Source organism: Telmatherina bonti, assembly GCF_933228915.1.
Source record: "Telmatherina bonti genome assembly, chromosome: 2".
NCBI classification, from domain to species: Eukaryota; Metazoa; Chordata; class Actinopteri; order Atheriniformes; family Telmatherinidae; genus Telmatherina; species Telmatherina bonti.
The window spans coordinates 29,140,162-29,155,237 of NC_136620.1; the positions used below are offsets into that span (position 1 = coordinate 29,140,162).

At 39.3% G+C, this 15,076-nt stretch overlaps 2 protein-coding genes across 2 annotated transcripts in view; one reads left to right on the top strand and one right to left on the bottom strand.

The window, feature by feature from the left end:
• The window catches only part of stra6 (signaling receptor and transporter of retinol STRA6), a gene marked incomplete at both ends in the record, with an annotated part of 13,123 nt that extends 12,536 nt beyond the window's left edge, over nt 1-587 (top strand). The window contains one exon of the mRNA XM_079254277.1: nt 349-587. Coding sequence (XP_079110403.1) covers nt 349-587 — 239 coding nt within the window. The remainder of the gene's footprint in view (nt 1-348) is intronic.
• A 2,384-nt stretch (nt 588-2,971) lies between these two features.
• On the bottom strand, nt 2,972-5,116 carry islr2 (immunoglobulin superfamily containing leucine-rich repeat 2; the record flags this gene model as incomplete). The annotated part of the gene is made up of 1 exon (XM_079247786.1): nt 2,972-5,116. The coding sequence occupies one exon, from the start codon at nt 5,114-5,116 to the stop codon at nt 2,972-2,974; it is 2,145 nt and encodes a 714-aa protein (XP_079103912.1).
• Nucleotides 5,117-15,076: the final 9,960 nt, after the last annotated feature.

The window sequence follows — 15,076 nt, forward strand, 5'->3', positions numbered from 1 at the left end:
ATAAAAGTACTGTGGACATGTTTGTGTTGGTATCTAGAAAACAGGATCATCTATTGTTGCACAGAGATTATCCCTCCAGTAGGTGATTACATAGATGAGCTACATTAATTGCCTGATACATATTAATTTAGCCCGGGGGAGCTTCAGTTTTCAGTATAGCGACCTGAAATGCGCCCGCCGTACTTACAGGATTAGAATATGATTGCTTTCTATTATTACACTTTCTGTAGTATCTTGTTGGTCCTGGGTGGCCCATAAAAGAGTCTCATTTCAGCTTAGAGTTTTAAAAAGGGTAATTATTTATGTGACCACAATGTCAACGCTATCATAATTTCTGAATGTCTTCAGGGATCCAGCTGGTTCAGCAGGAGAAGAAACAGCACACAGTGTCCAGTGCCAAGAGGGCCCGCAGGCACTGGCAGCTCCTGTATACCCTGGTCAACAACCCCTCCCTGGTGGGCACCAGGAAGCACTTTCAGCATCAGACCACAGAGAGCTTCCTCAATGGAAGCCTCAACCGCAGCACCAAGGAGGAGAGCAAGAAGGAGGCGGCAACCAAGGAGACAGCAGCTGCTGCCAGCAACTGAACAAGAATGTATAATCCTGACATTGTATTGTCTGCAGAGGCTCTTTAGGCTTGGGTCAAATACTGATGTTGGAGATTGTTTGTCCAAACCTACAGTATATGTATCCACATTTACCAGTATAAGTGCATTGTAGCGTGTTGTCTCTTGAAGACACATTCTAAATCTTTCCTGTTTGTCCGAAGACTGAATCCTTTCTCCGCTGTTTGTGTTCTCTTATTTCATGAGAGCCTCAGTCTTAGGTCTGATTGGAAAGCTTGAGTGGCACTGATTCATCTAAAAATCATTTTCGGTACATTGATGTGCTTATTTTGGGTTAGAACTTGTCTGCACTAGATTTTAACCTTTAGGTTAGTCATGCTTTTCCATGCAGTGCAGAATATGCAAATTAACACTTGCCCAAACGAAATGCATGGATATGCAATCCACTGAAGCATCCTATAAAAGAGGGTATTTATGTAGAAAAAGAGAACTATTTATGAATAAACAATTAAAGTATTTTAATAGACTGGCCAATCTTTTTTTTTCTTTTGTTCAACTCAATTAGCTACATCTTGCTTAGTTAATTTAGTAACCTGTAGCATATTGAAACTATACAGAAAAAATTCCTTTGTTTGCTCTGTTTTGTTTTTAGAACGTCAAAAACACTTGCTGCTGTCTAAATTATTCTGGTTTCTCATGTTCATCCACTTTGCTTGTTTCTGCATTTACTTTAAATGCCAACTGTCATGTTAAAAAAAACAACGATCCGATTTTTTTCCCTTCTGATTACTGTGAAAATAAAGCAAAAACAAAATGCTTCTCTTTTCATAGATTGATCTTAGACAAAATTATTGATTTGAATTTAAATGCATTAAATTATGCTTTTTGTATTGCTTGAAACTGTGTAAGGAAGACATAAAAGATGTGTGTCGATGAGCGCTTTTCAAACTGCAGGTTCTTTATTTACATTCAGGATTAAATACGTCTAGACTGTATATGTATATATATATATATATATATATATATATATATATATATATATATATATATATCCCCTATATTTTTATTAGAAATTGCAACAATAAACATTGTCAAATGGGGTTAAGAAACTGGTTAATACTGTTAAATAGATTTATTTTTTCCTGTTAACTGGTGACATCAACATGAATACGTAAGAGAAAAAAACAGCTCTAAAGGCGCACGGGTCTTCAAGGTCAGTTCATTTCAAACAAATCCAAAGAGTCCGTTCAGTTTAATACGTTTTTATTAATTCCACTTAGTACATAAAATTATATCAAAAATCTGAAAAGATCACTTTTTTCCGTTTTATTACATGGTTCACAAAAACTGACTATATGCATCAAATTACAAGAGAGTGAAGCCGCCAGACGCCCACTGCGTCTTTTTGTCGTCTGACCTCACTGAAACTGTCGTAAAAAAAGAATATTTCAACATAGTACTTGGCTTTACATCACAGGTAGAGACAGTCACATCTAAAGTTCTACAGACTACACTACGAAAAACCACACAAGGAAACACGTGTGACATGCCATGGACACGTTCTTTGTAAAAAGCGAGAGTACAGCAAGCACCCGGAGATTAAGAGGTTCAAGTCGCACATCGTTAAAGCCTTACAGAGCGTGGATCAACATTTTGTTGGTAAATAACTGGATCTTTTTTTTTTTTTTTTAACCTATCAGGCACAACAGAAAGCGCAATCTCCCTTTTGGACTCAGAGGACAGCGGGTGTTGGCGCTGCTGCGTGCGCGCCGCCAGGTGCGATAGTCGGAGTGTCCGCAGTTCTTTTCTATCATCTCGTCGTAATACTTGTTACACCAAATGTGAGATTCGATCTGTGCATTAAACACGTGGAGTTCCGACACCTGAGTGGATGTTAAATGGTTCTTCCAGAGCCTTGCACCGAAAGAAGAAGAAATTGGTCCCTGAAACCTGTTTAATAAAGATTGTTTTATAAAATATGGCACATTTTTTGCGTGTTTTTGTGCTCCTAAAAACTGCTTAAAATGGTAATTTCCATTTCTATTCCCCCCGCAATTAACTCTCCGTGAATTGGCGCATTTTTGCGCACTCGCTCATGTGCGTCTGTCCTGAAGAAAGGGAACATTTTGCAGCTTTCTTTTTAGTTTTGAAGTCTGATAAACTATATGCATGTGCTTGTGTCGTGATCCCGTGTCTAATTGATTTAAATTCCACAATAGACTACAAATGCAACATGACTTTACAATCTCAGTGATTGGACGACGACTTTCTGAGGTAAAACAAATAAAATATTTGCCTTTCTTTGAAATTCCCTTTTCTTGTGTGGCAATGATGTGTGAGTTACCTGCTTAAATGTAGGCTGCTTAAAAGTAAACTATTTTACAATATGCTCGCAGGTACAGAGCTCAGCGGCTCGGCTGCTTGTAGTTGCCGTTGATTTCCTCCGAGATGTTCACGGCCTCTGCTCCGAGCGGTAATCTATCACTGTATTCGGATCCCACTTCAAACTCCTCCTGGTTGGTTTTGGATGATGATCCGGGGATGGACTCGGTCACCACGCTCCCCTCAGCCTCACCTTCTCCGTCTCCGTCCTCTCCCTCCGCCTCTCCCTCCTCCTCGCCTAACTCGCTGGGGTTGCAGGTTTTCTCAGACTCCACGAAAGACGCCCTGGGATCAAAATCTCTGGTCATTTGTTTCTCCACCTGATCCGGATTCTGGGCTTTCATGATAAGCTTGTAGGTCTTTCCTTGGTACTTGTATAATAGATGGCAGCAGGTGGCTCCCAACAAGGGAACAGTGGCCAGACCCAATAGGAAAATGCTGACAACCACGATGATGAGCAGGGAGGGGATCTTCTTTCTAGTTGTAAAGACGACTTGGACTTGGCAGTCCTGCCCCCCATAGGTAAGACAAAGAGTGTAATTTGTGCCAGGTTGTAACCCATGGAACATGTATGTATTAATGCCTTCCTCTATATTAGACCACTGAACCATTGAGTGTCCATTTCCTGTGTTAATACAGAGATAAAGCATGTCCAGTGTGGTCTTACTGGATGAAGACTGTAACAAACCCAAAGGCTCTTTGTTCACTGTTTCTTGGTCTTCAGTTTGACTGAGATGAAGGTTAGATTTGCTGCTAGGAAGCTGCAGTGGGTTCAGCTGCACTTTGGCCTCAGTCTCCGAAACCTCCAAAGCAATAACGCCAAAATCAAACGTGTACTGCTTCAGGTCTTCCAAAGTCATGTTGAAAGCATGGTTGGAAATGTATTCACTGCTGTCTCTCACGCCGCATTTAGTTGCAAAGCTGGAGTCCTTGGAAACCGCTCCAGAGAGCTCTGTGTCATCAGGTTTATCCTTTGAAGCATCAGAACCACCCTTTATTTTTTCATTGTGCTTGTCCCAGTTGATCACATTGTTTTTAGAGATCTTGGGGTCTGCAGGCTTTTTGCCAAATGGACGAATCTTGTCCACAGTTGAATCAGGGATTGAGTTGCTGCTTTGTTTTTGGTTGACAGCCAGAGCCACTTTTACAGTGCTCTCTGCCTCACCTAACTCATTGACCGCAGAGCAGCTGTAATTCCCATCCTCCTTTTTACTCAAGCGGGTGATGATGAGAGAGCCGTTCCTAAAGACCAGGAATCTGTTGTTGGTTGTTTTATCATTTACAGGCAAATCATTCATTTCTCCAGTGGAGGGCAAGGGGAACAAATGATTTTCATTTCCTGTCGTCACCTCCCAGCTGACCAGTGGTTTGGGACTCCCTTTTGTCTCACAGTTTAAGATGACTGAGACACCTTCATAGAGATCTGTATTCTCAAGGTTTGGTTGATGTGTTATGGTGACAGCAGGGACTTCGCAGTCCAGTTTGGGAATCTTTGAAACCATTACACCCTTCAGGAGTTCAGGGGCCTCACACTGAATTAAATTTGGGTCAGGGACAGAGATTTTGGTTGTTGCCATCCAATCCCTCAGCCACTCCAAACTGCAGGAGCAAGTGAAAGGGTTGCTGTAGATCTGCAGGTGGGACATGCCGGTGAGGGGAGTAAAGGTACCCTCTACAATGGTGGTAAACTTGTTGTTGTTGATGCGAAGTGACCTCAGGTCTTTGAGTTTGGATAAGGCATCTTTAGGAAGGTTCACCATCTCATTGTTGTTCATTTTCAGAACCTGCAGACTAGTGAGGTTTTGCAGATCATCCCATGGAAAGTTTACAATTTTGTTGTTGCTAATATCCAAGTTGCGAAGCTGAATCAGGGGGGCAAAAGTGCCTGTTTCTATAGTGACTATTTCATTGTAAGACAGCCAGAGAGAGGAAACCTGAGTGATATTAATGAAGTTTTCCCTCTTCAGAAATTTAATCTTATTGGCCGTAAGGCTTAAAGTGGTGACATTGGAAGGGAGGCCAACAGGTACCACCAGCAGGTCTTTGTAAGCGCAGTCAGCAAACTGGTGGAGAAATTTATCCTGGCAGCTGCAGAGCTGGGGACAACACTGCGCAAAGCCAGTCACAACAGTCCACATGACAAGGAGCTGCAGGAGCTTTGTTGCCATTTTCTGCACCTGCAAGCATCAACAAGCAGATGTCAGAAAAGTAAAATCATTTCAATTAAATATTGATCAATCATTGTATTATTGTAAAAAAAAAAAAAAAAAAAAACGGATTAAAAACAAAGAGACTGATCACTACATAGAATATTCTGATGTCTGATATATAAAACAATAGATGCAGCTTTCCTTTTTTGCAGTTCACATAATCACACTGCTTCAGAAGTATTTTATAAACATGGCAGAAACGGATGAATCTACATTTGCTGTTTGTTATGTGTAGACATTTATGGGTCAGAGAAGCGCGCTTCTGCTTTTTAAGTCCATGCAAACTGGCGCTGTCCATGGTGTTGAAGCCATTTCCCCCCTCATTTAATCCAAACCAGTTTACCTTTTGTAGTTAAACTGTAGTATTTCACTCAGGCCTATGATTTTGCCGAGTTTATTTCACTTTTGCAAAAATAAAAGATATGTTGATCCACAGGGGGATTTCTTCAACCTTAACTTCGATCCGGATACTGATCAAGCTGAATTTCCCACTTTAGAGTGTCTACAATAAAAGTCCCATTAACTACAGAATAGTCTTACCTGATCAATGTCAACTCCAAAGTCTGTGTCTTATAAATCACTCCCGCAGTTTACAGTCCTCTAAAACAACTTTATCCTAATGGTAAAAAATACTGGAATCCTGACAGGTCGCGGATCCTTTTACATGACTTTGGCAGCCGTGGACAGCGCTGAAGGACGGCGGCAGAAACATTTTTTTCCCGGTGAGTCGCTGTTGCGGATCCGTCGGCGCTTTTTTCCTCTCCAACGAGTGCGGGATCCACTGCGCGTTCCCGCCGATGCGGAGCGAGAAAAGGAACCGTGAACGCGCAGCCTCTCCCATCTCTCTTTACTATTAAAGATACAGAAGCTCCCAGTCCTCCGCCCTCAACGAAAATTCATTATTTAGGAGCCGATGTTTAATTTATCACTCAGACCCAAACATAATCTCTGACCTCATTCCGTTTGTCTGTCGCTACACTTTTGTCTTTAAATAAAGAACTTTGTTCATAGTTTGCAAAACCCACTTGTTTCAAGTTGTGTTACAGGCAGCAGGCAGCACACGCAATTTCCACAATGTCTGTATGTAAACTGATACTTGAATTTGTGTTTTTTTTTTTAAAAAGAAGTAAAGACAGAGCCTTAAAATGCTTTAAAAAACTCAATATAGAGTCATGCAATAAAACGACTCCAAAGCCTCCTGGTGGTTTGTTGGTATTTCATGGCCAATGATACAGATCGTTTATGAAATAATCTACTATTTATTAATGTATTGAAAATAAATGAATAAATAAATAAATGTAAAAGTTTGTTTTTGTTTGCTTTTTTAATAATACTTTTAAAAAATATTTCTAATGCAACTGTAGTTCTTCCAACTTCTTGGTATCTTCAGCTAGTCTATTTGTTGTAACTAATGACCCACAATCTGTGATCCTGAATAAACATTATTTATTCCGGATCTTTAAATATTTGACTCACGATCTGTTGTTATTGTTCAACCGATGTTTCCTGCTCGAATATCGCCCCCTTCTGGTGTGCAGCATGAACTCTCCTTGTCAATTCAGGTAACATCACACAGGATTACAATGAGTTTAAAGGCTAAAACATCGCCCAGATTTAATGCTAACCATCAAGCACTATAGTTTAAATACTAGATAAGTTACAGGCTTATTATCACTTCTCTTTCAATGTTTCTTTAGCCTTTAGATGATGACATTTTTAGGTTATTCTTCACTTTCACAGTAAATAATGTCCGAGAAAAATGTCACTTGTTGATCCTATAGTCCATTGGTGCCCAAGTCCAGTCCTCAAAACTAGTATCCTGCAACTGTCAAATACATCACTTCTCACCTGAATCAAAATGTTCACGTCCAAGTGTCATTCAGTTCTGAAGAGGCCTGTAGTGGACCATTCATTTGATTCAGGTGTGGAGTAGGGATGCATCTAATTGTTGCAGCACAGTACATCTCAAGGATGAGACTTGGGCGCCTGATGGTCTGCTCTGTCTTTGGAATTAAACTCGTGTTGATTATGACACCGTCAGCTTTGTTCAGGGCCTTAGAACCACTATCTTTCTAGAGGAACACCTACATTCCTCAAAATAGCAGTGCCTTAAATAAACCCTGATTAAGTGCCAGAGGCCTAACATAAGTTTTGCAGGAAATCCATCGACCTATTTAGATCTATAGCTTTCTCTGCTTGACATGGTGTCAGTTTATAGGTGTGGAACAACACTCACCTTCTCAGAAAAAAGAAGCATCTGGTCCTCTCTGTGTGTCCCTCTCACTACCCTTGTCAGGGACCTTCAAAAATATCTAATGCTTTTCCTTGGAAAACTTCCAAACTTGGATATTTTATTTAAAAGTAATAATAATAATAAAAAAGATACAGGTAAATACAATCCCAAAACCTTCTATGAAAAATATTAGTTGCTATCTTGAAAAACTTTCAGAATAAAAAAGAAGAACACCTCTTTCGTCAGAGCACGCTGCTTTTATACACTTATCTTGTCTCACGCTTCCTGTCCAATTATCTTTTGCGGTTGCGTAGGCTCAGGTTCAGTTTGAGCCGGATGCATGTTTTTTTTGTTTTTTTTTTGCCTTCAATTGACCTTTGATTTAATCAGAATCATCATCATGTATCCTCAGCATCTCTGCTAGACCAGAAGCTTGCAGTGTGTGCAAGTGTGCAGGTTAATTTTAGAAAAGATCAATTGACTGCAGACACTTCTTGATGCCGAAGGTTTTACAGTCTAAAGATACCTTTTCACATTCAAGCTTCACAAATACATGTAAAATTAGGTATATTCAAAATTACGCACCAGAAAATCCTGATGCTTAATTAACATTGCAAATAATAATAAGAATCTCAAAGTACTTTTAAAAGGCTTACTATAATCATGAACGCCCACACCAAACTTGCATAGTCTTCTGACAAATGGAAAATAAGGTTAAAAATATCTTATTGTATCCTAACTCATCATAATAAACTCTCAACCAATGATATCTAAGTTAACTCAAACAAAGCAATAACACTCAGACTCATTTGATTGAATTTATTGTCAATGTGGACATAATGCACAGTTTAAGCAAACAACATAATTCAAGGGCATGAATGTACAAGTGCATTTTATTTAAAGGCAGTCTTAAAGATCTATTCATTGAGACTTTTGTCAGTCTTTGGCTCTTCTCAGGTCAGGGTGTGCACGCTGCATTTTGTGTGACAGCAGTGACCTCTGCTGTTAAAATGCTGAAGTTACAGACAAGACCGATTGTCTCCAGCCATAAAAAAAGGAAAAAACAGGAACAAATATTCAGAGGGTCATTTTGGGTTACTTGCAGATTCGTAAATCAAGCTTCCAGGCATTCCAATGATGTTTAACACATAAGAATCCAAAAAATGTTTCAATGAGTTGTGACCATATGAATTCTGAGACCGCCAAACTAAAGTTCTGAGAAATCGGGCCTAAAAGTTTTTAAGGATTAACACAGGCGTGTGGAGTGGCTGTCCACATCTGCAATACTTATATGTATAGTTTTGTGTTTTAAATTCAAAATGACTATTTTATATGTTGCTGACTCTTGATCTGTTAAGCCTTCGGAAGTGAGGAATCAGGTGTGATTGCTACTCATGGTCATGACTGTCAGCTGCCATTCCAACCAGCTTTGGGATGTTGAAGTGGCTGTCAGGAGAACTATTTTCCATTACCTGTTAAAAATAAAGCAAGGCAGATTTATTTTTATTTTTAGTTTATATCTTCTGAGCATCCTCTGAATATCACTGATGTATTCTGGGCCTAAACCATCTTGTAAACAATAAGAAGGTTTTCAAAATCTTTCATGTGACTGACTGGAAGCCAGTGTAAAGATTTTAAAACGGGTGTGATGTCTTCAACTCTCTTAGTCCTAATTATAACTCAAACAGTCAAGTTCTGGATGAACTGCAGATGTTGAATGTTTTTTTTTTTTTTTTAAGTAAATCCTGTGAAAATACTATTACAGTAATCCAGTGTGCTGGAGATGAATGCATTATGGGTTTCTCCTGGACTAAACTTTTAATTCTCTTGATGTTTTGGAGCTGGTAAAAGGCTGTTTCTGTGACAGCTGAAAGTCAGATCTGAGTCTATCAACACTCCGAGGTTACAAACTTGGTAGCGTTAAGAGTCTGAGTCTCCACTTGTTTACCAATCACAACCTTCTTCTCTTTCACACAGAACAAAATAATCTCAGCTTTGATTAATTGAATTGTAGAACATTCTCTCTCATCCAGGTGTTTATTTGCTCCAAACAACGACACAGTAAGTCCGTTGGAGGGCAGTCATCTGGTGACAAAGGCATAAAGTTGTTTATCATCTGCATATCTGTAATAATTTATGGTAAAGTTCTATAATATTTGCTGCTGGTATCATACTCCTCAAAGGGAGTATATACGAGCTGAACAGATTCAATGCTGCTGATCAGAACAAAATAACTCTGGTCTTCTAAATAGGACCTGAGCAAATTTAGGACTGCTGGACAATCCAGCCCAGCTTTCAAGCTTGTGCACCGGGATGATGTTCATTATCAAATGCAGCACTGAGATCCAGCAGAACCAAGACTGGTACTTGAAAAAAATCAGTTGTCAACCTAATGTCATTTTAGCCTTTGACCAGAGCTGTTTCAGTCCTGTGACGAGGTCGAAAGCCTGACTGAAATTGATCTAGAATTCCACTTTTCTCTAAAGTGTTATTAAGCTGGCTGCATATAATTTTCTTAATAAACTTGGAAATAAGAGAGAGGCTAAAGACAGTTCTATAGTTATATACAGTACTTTTCTTTTTCAGAAGGGCTTGATAGCAATTATCTTTAGTAACTTGGGACAAATCCCTGATGCCAGTAGCTGTTAAGTGTAAGTATGGAAAACACGTTATACTTTTGTTATAACTTGTGACATGTGAGGTCAGCATCAGTTGTATTAAATCTTCAGTGAAAATGAGCATATTGGCAGGACACATCCATCAGGAAAACAGGAAGGACAACCCACCATAAGGGTCTGGGTGAATCTCAAGTTCATTCAACACAGTAACCAGGTCCAATCACTGATATACAGATCTAGACGGTAACAACTGAGGTAAAAACAATTTTATAAAGTATCACATCAAGACTGCATCTTGATTTCAAATGACAAACTATTTCTGGTCAGATTATTAAATCAGGAGGATTTGTAAGTTTCTCAATCACTGCAAACTGTGCGAGAATTTTTGACATTCTTGTCAAGTATCTGAGATAAAAACAGCTCTCTGGCTTTGCACAGTTCATTGTTAGAATTTTCCTTTTGTTTGTACAGTTTTAAAGGACCACAATAAAAAATGTTACATTTTATACATATTCTTGATATTTTTTGAGATAGTATAGGAAAATACCTTGGTGATGTCTGCCAAAGTGTTGACTTTGGTCCTCATGAACAGGTGTTTGATCAGTCCAAAAAAAACACAGTAGCTGGACGAATTTGGTGTGACCAGCAATTAGGAAGTATGGAAACTTATGCCCAACCTGCAAGGAGTATAAAGTTGCTTTAGTTTTGCTAACTGCATTTGTCACATGTCCAATTTTTAATCGACATGTAAGAAAGTTCCACAAACAGTTTAACATCAATGATGATTCAGATATTTCTAATTGTCTGTATGTTACATAACATTCTACAAACTAACGTTTCATTTAAGGATGATTGGGATCTTAAAGTCCTATCTCCCCAAACCTTTCCCAGTAACAACACCAGGATGCTCCAGCCAGGACTCTAAGGCCCCCTCCACAGAGAAGGTCCCATCTGCTAGACTTAAATCCAGGGGTGACAGAGCTTTCTCTGTTGCTGCTCCTAAGCTTTGGAATAGCCTTTCCATCACATCAGAGCAGCCCAGTCTGTCTCTGGTTTCAAGTCTCTACTTAAAGCCCATTTTTGGCATTTGATCAAAACTGAACTTTTCCTTTGGGTGTTTTATTTTTACTTTTATTCTAATTTTTCTATTCTGGATGTGATTTATTTCTATTGAGTAGTGTTTAATTTTAAATTGTGGAATGTATGTTGTTCTGCACTTTGGCAAACAGTCGCTGCAAAACAAGTGCTATACAAATAAACTTGAACTTGATAAAGGACAACAAAGGGCCTTGGAATTTACTCCCACAACTCATCAGAAACTCACACACACTGTTAAACTTCAAATCACTCCTCAAAGCCCACCTTGTCAAACTGGCCTATCCTTTTTGTGTCTGTTAGTGTCCAAAAAGCGAGATATAAGATTGATGTATTATTATTATGGTTAACTGATATTTTCTAAATCACTTGATCAGGTTTTTGCAGGGAGTGGAAGGAAATGATCCAGTTACATCCCAAAACTTCCTTTATTTTTGTTTCCTTTTGGTGCACTTGATAAATATACCGCCCAAAGGGATGAAGGTTTTCCTTTATCAGAGCACAGCAGAACCATCAGGTCACAGCCATTGTATCTGCCAGCTTAGATTGCTGCTTGGCACCTTCTTGTCTCATGGCTACAGTACAAGACTGCTTTCTGTAAGTAGGGCTAAGAAGAATCCTATCAGGGAAGCTCAGCTGTACAGTTTCATTGTTGCTGTAACTATTTGACACGTTTCTGTTTTTCTTCCACAACACAAGTCGACAACTGGAAGGCTGGGTGGCAAATGACTCAGACGCACCAGATAAGCTCATACAGTCCATGATGATATATGAGGCAATGGTTCCACCCATATTATGAATTCTGTCTACAGGAAACTATCGACAAGCCATGCAGAAGTTTGTCAGAGGAAGCAGTTGGCCTCACGGTCTTTACCAGCTTAAGGCAAAACCTCTTCAGAGAAGTGGTTCATTTCTGTGATGCAGTGATGCCCTGATCTGAACCCTGAAAATCTGTATATTAAAGCTGTTGGTCAACACAGCAGACAATATGTTGTATTTGATTAATACTGTGGCTAGACAGGAAATCTCTCATCTGGTACATTGTTCCAAAGCACTGTAGAGGGTTTGGCCCATTCCCACAAACCAGTACCACAACAGCAGGGTGTGGTCACATCCCAAGGCCTATTGACATGGCAGCAACAAAAAACTTTGAGATATTCGTGAGCAGATAGTTCTGCAGTTATTATAGAAGTGGAAGTTGTAGTCGTCCTTTGTGTACAAACAGGATGTACTCATTTGAGAATAGATAAGAGTGTTGAGACTTGAGATCCAGGAAAGGCAGATTAAGCTCATGAGTCTTAACGCACTGTCTGACCTCTCTTCAGGCTGCAAGTGCCTCACTGAGTATTGCGATGGAAGACATTTCCAACGTGATGAAGAACAGCATTGTCCTGACACCCCTGAGAGAGATATAGTAATCTTTATTTAATCAGGAAAATAATCCATTGAGATAAAAAATCTCTTTATAGATGTCCTTGTATGACTCTGAGATACTGTTCACAGCACATTTTAGCTTTATTTTATCAAATGACCACAAAATCAATTAAATTAAAATACATTTATTAAATAGTATTTTTAGTTAAGCAGTACAGAAAAATAATTTTAAAGTAAGATATATATTTATTACATAGTGAAATCTATGAGATTTCTCTATGAAAAAAAAAATCATTAAAGCAAAAAATAATAACAAAAATACCAGAACATACTATTTATACTGTTTGTCTTCAAAGATTCTGGGATACAGTATAAATTTAAATAAAGTACATATGTGCACAAATACAACCCCACAGCACACTGTTAAGACATTAAACCGATAACAAGCCTGGTGGTTTATCTTCTCTTCAGCTCTGAGAGAAAGGCATCCATTATGAGAAAAAAGCTTTTCACACCAATATTTCTCTCTGTAATTATACACCATGTTACATAAATCATACAATCGAAAATTACCTACAACATCATAAAGAGGATCTTTGTTGTAACATAATGTTTAGTAAACTACATTTAACATCTCATGACAGCTTTTTTATTGGCAGAGTTGCACGTAATCTCTTCTGTTTGCGTTCAAGAGTATTGCATGGGAGCTCAATCCAGGTCCTCATGGGCCGGGGTCCTGCAGGCTTTCCAAGTGTCCCCGCTGCAACACACCTGATTCAAATCAATGTGTATTTAGCAGACAGCTTGTTTGAGTCTGAGTCAGATGTTTTCCAGCAGGGTCACTTAGAAAACCTGCAAGACACCACCGTCAAGGACCAGGATTGAGGATCCCTGGAGTATTGCATGGTTTACAATCCAGTAACATCTGACTGAAAAATAGTTTTACACATGAAAGTTAAACTCACAAAAGTAAAAGCGTTACAAGGCACACTAGTTTACTTAATTTCACTACAACCAGGAGTTTTTGAATATTTTACATTTTATTGTTTGTTAGGACTTAAGAAGCAATATAAACATGCTAAAACATTATTCTAATTCCCTGAATAAGTTTTTATTGTATCATTATTGCAGTTTTAACATTATTCATTTCATTGCAAATGTTACTGGTGACAAAAAAAAAGTTAAACAAAATGCTTTTCCATGTGACTAAAAGAATGACTTATTTAGAAATTCCCTGGCAGGTTTGCAAAAGCCAATCTGAGGCTCGCGTGCAATGTTCATGCAACAGCTTTGTCAAATGTTTGTTTTCATCCACTCTGTAGCTCAGTATGTAAACTGCACATTTTTTTCAAAGGCCTCGCCCACTGCTGGATTGGAAACAGGAAAATTTGGTGGGATTTCTGAACTGCTTCCACCCTTCCTTAAAAGCTCAGAATCAGTGCACTAGAAAAAAAAAGGAAACTTCTCAGTGATTTTACAACTTTGTGGTCTGTGAGGAAGCTTATGGGAAAAATGCAATACTGTAACCCACCCCTGCAGATACCACATACATTTTGTCTGTGACTGTCTGACCAGTAACTATTATGGACACAGTGAAGCATTTCAGTGTGTTCTAATAAAACAGACTGTCATTCAGTCTAAATGACCTTTTCTTTAACCCTTTCCGCATTTAGTTTGCAATAGGAAAGAATGGTAAATGGACTTGAGCATATACAGCACTTCTCCAGTCACGTCAGCCACTCGAAGCGCTTTACACTATGTCACATATGTCACCCATTCACACACATTCATACCCTGGTAGGTACATCAGGGGGCAATGCAGACTTCAGTGTCTTACCCAAGGATACTTAGGTGTATAGTCCGGGGGAAGCTAAAATTGATCCACTAACTTTACTGTTAAAAGGTGACTGCTCTTCCATGTGATCCCCCACAGACGAATATTACTTCGGGGTTAAATTTACATTGTGCTTTTCCCACAGCACACCAAGTGCTTTACAATGAATTCATTTTTCATTCCTTTCTCATTCATACTTGGTGTTGGTGAGCTACACATAGCCACAGCTGCAGTGCAAAAGACTGACAGAAAAGTGGCAGCTGTTCTACACCAACGACCATCACCGAACATTTTACCCTAAAACAGAAAGAGAAAAATATTTCTTGGCAAATTTTCTTTTCTTTTGGAAAAGAATAATAACATTCATTCATTCATTTTCTAAACCGCTTAATCCAATTCAGGGTCGCGGGGAAGCTGGAGCCTATCCCAGCTGGCTTTGGGCAACAGGCAGGGTACACCCTGGACAGCTTGCCAGTCCATCGCAGGGCCACACAGAGAGACGAACAACCACTCACGCTCACACTCATTCCTAGGGGCAATTTAGAGTAACCAATTAACCTAACATGCATGTCTTTGGATGGTGGGAGGAAGCCGGAGAACCCGGAGAGAACCCACGCATACACGAGAAGAACATGCAAACTCCACACAGAAAGGCCACTGACCAAACCCCTCCCCAAGGATCGAACCAGTGACCTTCTTGCTGTGAGGCCACAGTGCTAACCACTGTGCCACCGTGCAGCCCAGAAGAGAATAACAATCAATGT